This window comes from Anopheles nili, chromosome X (assembly GCF_943737925.1).
Source record: "Anopheles nili chromosome X, idAnoNiliSN_F5_01, whole genome shotgun sequence".
Taxonomy (NCBI): domain Eukaryota; kingdom Metazoa; phylum Arthropoda; class Insecta; order Diptera; family Culicidae; genus Anopheles; species Anopheles nili.
Window position 1 is genome coordinate 15,336,323 of NC_071293.1, and position 7,437 is coordinate 15,343,759.

The window sequence follows — 7,437 nt, forward strand, 5'->3', positions numbered from 1 at the left end:
ACTGATCAGCAAGAGCTTTGACTTTCTCAACTGGGGTGATCAAGGTTTTACTCCCAGATATCATTGGTGGAACTGGCTTTGGTCTTTTCCGCAGGACTATTGCTACTTTCCAGAAAGCAGGAGATCTATCGTCCAAGCTCTGGACTAATGAGCCAAAGTTATTATTTCTAATCTCATCTACTCTAGAAGAGATCATTCTAGCCAGCGATGCAGCAAAACATTTGTAGTATCGGTCACCTATACGCTGAAATTGTCGCCTAGTGATATTTCTCTGCTTAATCAGTGATCGTGTGTAGGGATCAAGGACAATGAACTCTCGGGTCACTGGAACTTGCTTGACGCAAACTGCTTCGGCATGCTTAATAGCCTTTTCCAGGTCGGAAATGGCATTATCAATGGAGTTGACTCCAACAGGGTTCACCAACACCGGCTGAATAGACCTATCCACCAATCGGCCAAATCGAGCCCAGTCAACATGATGAAACATGAGGGTCCAGAGGTGAATTTGGTCGACTCAAACAGAGGAGCGACGGCGACGGTGGGTCCACTGGTTACCATAGGAGAGGCAGCGGACGAGGTTGTGGTGACAGAGCACGTACTAGTATTAGGAGCCAGAGCAGAGACAGCTGAGGCTAACATGGAGGATCGGCGACGGGAGCGAACCTATCGAAATTCACCCACTCTCAATGTCGCTATCACTGAGACTTGGGGCTAGCGAAGACTCGCACATCTTCGGAACGGTTATTGACCCCTGATCGGGATCAGGTAGACACGTACGTTTAGGCCCAGATGGTTGGGCTGGAGGAGAGACTGTTGTACTAACACCATTAGCAGCCTCGCATGTCTCTTCAGAAGAGCTGGCAGATGCTCTTCCTACCTTTTTAACACTTTTACGTTTTCTCTTCCCCATAATGGGAGAGAGAGATAGCACTAGACTTCTTAAAATAGATTTTTTGTTTTCTGCACGAGCGATCTGCAAACGATCCTTATCGCTTCGTGGCCAGAGGCGAACTGACAATCAATAAATCGCAAGGGCAATCATTACACCATCTAGGGCTGTATTTGCGTACCAGTACAAATATATCGCACTGTCTCGTGTGATCTCGCGACGGAACAAGGCAATACTGAACGTGAACTCAGAGAACGAGGATCAGGACGGTGTTGAAATCAAAAATGTGGTGTACCGAGAGGTTTTTGGCGATTGAACGATCTTACCCAATCTGATACGGTTAGCCACATAATCGAATAACCAACAACAACGAGCTCACAAATCAAATTGTTTCTCTTCGTTCCATATCTTAGGATCATGACATATTGGGGAAACGCAGCTTTCAGGCTATGCGTTCATTTGTAATAGCGTTTCACTGACAGAAGAGTTTCAGTGGGTTCGTGGCCCACACTCTCCTGGATATTCTTTTTCAGAGCATGCGTGTTTGGGCATTTCTCTTCTAAAAAAAACAAAGTATATAACTGCTAACACACACTTGCACACAGCAAAATACAACATTCATCCTTTGGGAACCAATTAACAATAATAAAATCTCTCTGTCATTTTTTTCATGCTTTTTTGTGAGACTGAACTAGATCAATTAACGGAACACCACCAGCATCCCCACATTAAGCTATATAGTTCCCGTATCAACAATTCTGCGTAAAACCGAACATACAATGCAATGTTCTTCACTTCATTACTACAAAAATCCATTTTGGTGGACCGAAAGTTCTTTTTGGTGGACCCATGGAGCGAAGGCGTGGATGCATCCACCAAAAAGACCGGGATTAAAGATTGGCAGACGACAGCGCTCAACCGCGAGCGATTCTGACTTTCCTTAGCATAGGTCAAGACAGCTAAGTAGTGGATGTAGTTTCTAATAAGTAAATAAATAACAAATATTACGGGTGTTGAACACATTTGCACTATGACCATCTGTGTCCGATAGCGTCCGAGTGGGACAGAAACTAAAAATTCATATATTTTACAATGTATAAATATATTGGAAATAACGGGTTGATTCAAAAACATAATCGTGAAGAGAATGTGAGGATATGGTTGGTGGGAATCGGCAACGAACGAAAGAATTTGACAAAAATCCAATAATAGTCATGATAGGAAACGGAGGAGGAGTGATGAAATTTACTTGCAAAAAAAGAGGTTTAGTCAGCTTACCTATCAATACCGGAGGTATTACTAAGCTTTGATGATAAAGCATTTCCCATGCAGCAAAGACAGTAAGAATAGACAGGGCGGCGCAACATACGATCAACGCATAGCAAGGCAGTTTCATATTTTTCCTCCTGTAACATTTTAATGCACAAGAACGAATCAATATTTTTTATAAAACATTCCTACATGAACTATACAACGATATATGATGAAAATGTTTAAGCCCTCGTCGCCCGATTACCTTCCTGACGACGAATGTAGGGGCAAGGGCTGTCATAAGTCCCATTTGTTTTTTTCGCTTGTGTTAAATCTGATATTGCTTATTGAAAACCAGACAGTGAACTAAGAAAATTCCGAAATTACAGATCTCTAGCGTAAATGCGTAAATCTTCGAAGAAACAAGGCTTCAAAGTAAATAAAGCTTGACAAAAATCTCAAATTTCAGCAGTTCAGCATCTACAATTAAACAGACTATTTTAGAAGTATTAGGCGATGTAAAATAGGTATAAAAAATAGCATTAGCCACATAAATTAGTTTACCTTTACGCCATGAAAGCCTTGTCTAAATATAGCAAGGTAGGCCATGTTAGTACGACGAGCTCTCAATTATGAGCGGGCCAGTAAAGAAGAAGAAAAATAGCAAACTGGTTAACGTATTTTTAATACTGATTTTTTTATGGATTTTTGATAGCCCTTCCGTGATTCTGTTTACAAACTAGTTTTTCAACGAATTCTGGAAAGCCTTTCCATGTTTCTACCGTTTTTTGCAGATGAGATAAGCAGAAATATAACAAACTGTGACAATATTCTTCTTCTTTACTGGCCCGCTCACAATTGAGCACGTCGTAATGACATGGCCTACCTTGCTATGATTAGCCAAGATTTTCATGACTTTTTTTTTAATTACTCGTAGCTGGATAGTCAGCGCTGTGTATGGGGGGTCTCAGAAGAGTTTCGATCGCGAAATCAAAATATTTCTCCTTTCTATAATGAACTGTACTAAAAGCAATCTTCTTCGCTTGTAGATTAAGCCGTTCTTGTGACCCAATCGTTACGTAGCCGGAAGGTGTTTATCTTTGTGTTCCTACATCCGTGTTTCTATCGGAAATTTTCTTTGCATCGTTATGAGGTTCAAAACAAAGCACAATTTCAATTTGTCTTCAGCTACGTTTACAAAAAACTAAGATTCGTCACAGTAAAATCATTTCCATGAATATTCCATAATAAAAAAATCATTTAAAAACGACGGGAATGATAACCAACACAGGGACACAATCGGGACGGCTGAACTCTGGTGACGAGAGCCGAAGCTCTGTGGTAGCGGGAAAGAGACAAAAGATGATTTTCTACCTGTACTTCACCGGTTTGAGCGATTTTGGGTGATTTTTCCCCGCTTGGCTGTACGAAGCGAACGAAATCTAGCCCTTTCTCCGCTTTGCACTTTCGTACCCTACCCTTATGCGTGTGCATGTGTTCGGCAGTCAGCAGCGATTTTGAGTTTGTGTGCGCGTTTCTCCAAATTCTAAGTCCAGCCGATGCGTCGGCGAAGCGGACTTAGCAAATTAGTGGATCGAAGCAAACGGCGAAGAGTACGTGTAAGTTCAAGAGAAAACTCAAACTGCCAGTGTGCAAGTGCTGTTCTTGGAGAAAGGTCGCATCATCGCAGAGGAAGCGTTACCGTTGAGGTAGGTTAAAAATCATCGCAATTGGAGTTTGAACTGTATTCTAACACTTTCATTATCTTATTTCATGTTTGCTGCTGCTTGACGAGGGAACTACTATGCAGGACTAGGCTATGGACTATGCTGGCAAGCAGTGCTACTGGACGATGAAGGCGTTTATTCCCCGTCGTTGTTTCATGTTTGCTCCTGTTTGACGAGGAAACTATGTAGCAGCATTTCACCACTAGAAATATTGATGATAGACGTGAACTAAATGCAATTGGCCATGCAGGCAAACAGTGCTACTGGACGATGAAGGCGTTTATTCCCCGTACACGCAGCTGAAAGACGCCACCGCAAACAAAATAATGAAATATGAAAAACGCAATAAAATGTACTGTATTCCCTCTTGTAGATTCTTCCGTCTGCGCGTTTGTTCTGAAAGAGAGCGCAGCTGTAAGCGCGAGCGTAATTGCGCTCGAGGCTTGCGCGAGCGTAATTGCGCTCGAGGCTTGCGCTCGCGGCTTGCGTTTTCTCTACCTTGAAATATTTACAATATTTCAACGTGTAATACACACGCCAAATCAAATTATATATGGTTCGCCATGGTAATAAACACTCCTTATTCTTCGGACAGAAGTTGTAAAGGAAATGATTTGTCTCTGATAACATTGTTGTAGAATGATAGCAAGTTTGTTGTTGTGTCTTTTTCTAATATCCTATGAGATTTTATTTACAAAAATCTAATTCTTCAAAAATCTAATTCTTCTAAAATTCTTTAAAAAGAATAGTCGGCGCTCAAATATTAATGTGAGCTAACATGACATATGGCCAATTATTGGCGGTTCCACAAATAATTAAGATTGATGAGTATCCCTCGGAAACACGTAATAAAGCTGGATGGCCAAGCAATCTGGACTCTTGCATCGTGCCGAGATAAATTCAATGGTAAAAAATAAGAGTTGGCTATTGCAATATCGTAAAATATCTTTTGCAATCGTTCAAACATTTGGTGCCAAATTCCGTAGAGAAAATTAAAACATTCGCCATGCCAAATAACATGCCTGATAGCTATGTAATGCTGAAAAACAAAATCAACTCTTACTCCTAAATTGATTTGTTGCAGATGATCAGGTGTAATTGCGTCATCGATAATATTAATATTTTGAATATGTAAATTGGCGATGGTCTTTTATGATGTTTGTCATAAGAATCTTTACTGAAATCCTCATCGGTTTTTTAAAATGCTAATAATCCTTTGAAAACAACAGTCCGAGAATCATGGCGGTATTCCCTTCCACAGTTTCACTTCATTCATCCTTTCTTTACATTAAAGTATGCTACGACATTCTTTAAGTTAACCCCTTCACAGTTTTATTGTTATATTTTGAACAGTTATATTGAACGTGCACCTACTGATTTGCCCAACCAGTGCTCGAGCTGTTCGTTAATTCTGCATCATTTGCCTTGCGCGCTGTTATTTCTTCTCTTTTTATGAGTATGAAGAGATTCTCCATGAATATATGTAATGGGATTTTTATATTCTTGTTAGTAAAATTAAGAAAAAACAAACATTGAATAATGTAAAAAAACTTCTTTTGGCGAGGCTCAGTCGAGATTCGAACTCGGTACTTTCGAGTGTTTGTGACGCTTCGTACCAATATTGTCCTCCATTAATTTCAGTCATAGATAAACACCGAGATTGCGGATGTTTTAGTAAGATTTTGGAATTTTGAGAAAAATACAATTGGTTTTATCTTTCAAAATAGCTAAAATTTTTCTCACGCAATTGCGAGATTAAATTGTTGTATGCGTCAAGTAACGCAAACAATCTGTGATCGAAATATTTACGAAATTGGATTAATAAAATGTCTAGTCGTCATCCTCGCTTGAATTGTAAAACATTTCGTTGACATCACTGCAGCTGGAATCTAAACTAAAGTTGTTTTCGACATCCCAAATTGGTTCACATAAATTAGAACCAGGTTCTGATTAAAAATTACATTGTAATGAATCTTGTATCATTTCTTACGATAAAAATAAATGTCACAATAACAACAAGTATTTATCTATTGATGTTCAAGCTACCTGTTGCGAAAGCAACAGGGGGTAGCACGCCGAAGAATAAATACGCCGTGTTTAATTTGCACCTTTATCTTTATTTGACGCTGGAGAAAACAATTAAAAATTCAGACGTGTCAGTTCGGTCTTTTTCTGCTATTCACCGTTTCTTGACCGCGTCATCCAAGCTCCCTCTGGCGTGGGCACTCTCTCTCACTTCTCTCGTACTAAGCCACTCAGCTGGGCCGGCCCAGTTCTTTCGTGTCCACTGTCACCGACGCTCACTTATCCGGTAACGTCGACGTTGTTTAACAACACAGGCTCCCAGTGTTATGGCTCAGCAAATCACTCCCTTATCCGTCGTCGTCAGTAACCGCGATCTTAACTGCCGGTCGCTCGAGTGGTTTTCCACTTGCTAAACGTACGTGTACTTTACGAGCTACGTCGTCTTTGGTTTTGATTGCGCGTATCACACGCGCTTTATGTCAACTTCCACATGGGAGGTTCTCAACATCGATGAGCACAACATCTGATTTCTTGAATGGTGGGCGAGGTCGATACCATTTCGTCCTTCGCGTTATCGTTGGTAAATAGGACGCAATCCATTTTTTCAAAAAAAAAAATTGGCATACAGTTGCGAGGTTTTCCAGTTGTTACGCAACGTATCAGGCGAATCGGTGTATGGTACCAGAGTGTTTACTCCAGCCGATGATTCTAACAGGAAGTGGTTTGGGGTGATGAATCATCTTGTTCCCGATCAACTGATACGTCTGTCAGCGGCCGAGCATTTACTATTTGTTCGAATTCAATCAGCCAGTTGTTAAATATTGCTTCCGTTGGGTGTCGCGAGAATTGAATGTTATGCAGCGTCTGCTTAACGGTTCGGACCAACGTCTCCCATGCACCCCCGAAGTATGGTGCCGCTGGAGGGTTGAAGGTCCATTTGGTGTCTTGTAAGCTCATCGCCTCGATCATTTCATCTTCATTTACCTCCTTTAGCGCTTCCTGGAATTCACGGTTGGCTCCGATAAAAATTGGTCCCTTTTTCTGAAAAGATTTCAGCCGGTGTTCCGCGGCGAGCGATAATGTGTCGAAGAATACATGGGCTAGTCGACAAGGAAGGCACTGCTTTAGTGTGGATTGACGCACCGTTAAACAGGTAAACAGTACACCCCATCGTTTCTGTATCTTCCGTCTGCCTACTACAACGAAGAGTAAAAAATAGTCGATTCCAGTATAGGTAAACGGGCGTATAAACGGTGAGAATCGAGCCGCTGGAAGATCTCCCATCATAGGCTCGAAAATGGAACCATTCCTCACCTTGCAAAACTGGCAACTGGCTCATACTGTATGACAGGCCCTCCGTAAGGTCGGAATGTCCTACTTCTCCCGGAATATCATTCAAGACCGTTTGGTTCGTTCATACAGGCGTTCTGGTGTATGTACCGGCGATGATAGTCGTAAACTTTAAAATCAGTGACATAGCCACCTTCCGGTAGGATAATGGATCTTTTGATCTCGTGCCCTATTTAAGTACAGGCATCGATTCTT

The 7,437-nt window shown here is 41.3% G+C and overlaps 1 protein-coding gene across 2 annotated transcripts in view; it reads right to left on the minus strand.

Annotated features, from left to right (window-relative positions):
* Window positions 1–2,291, minus strand: part of LOC128728442 (chitinase-3-like protein 2) — a 32,886-nt gene extending 30,595 nt beyond the window's left edge. For both annotated transcript variants that reach the window (XM_053822070.1, XM_053822069.1), the window contains exon 1: window positions 2,168–2,291. In XM_053822070.1, coding sequence (XP_053678045.1) covers window positions 2,168–2,285 — 118 coding nt within the window. In that variant the 5' untranslated portion in view covers window positions 2,286–2,291. The remainder of the gene's footprint in view (window positions 1–2,167) is intronic.
* Window positions 2,292–7,437: the final 5,146 nt, after the last annotated feature.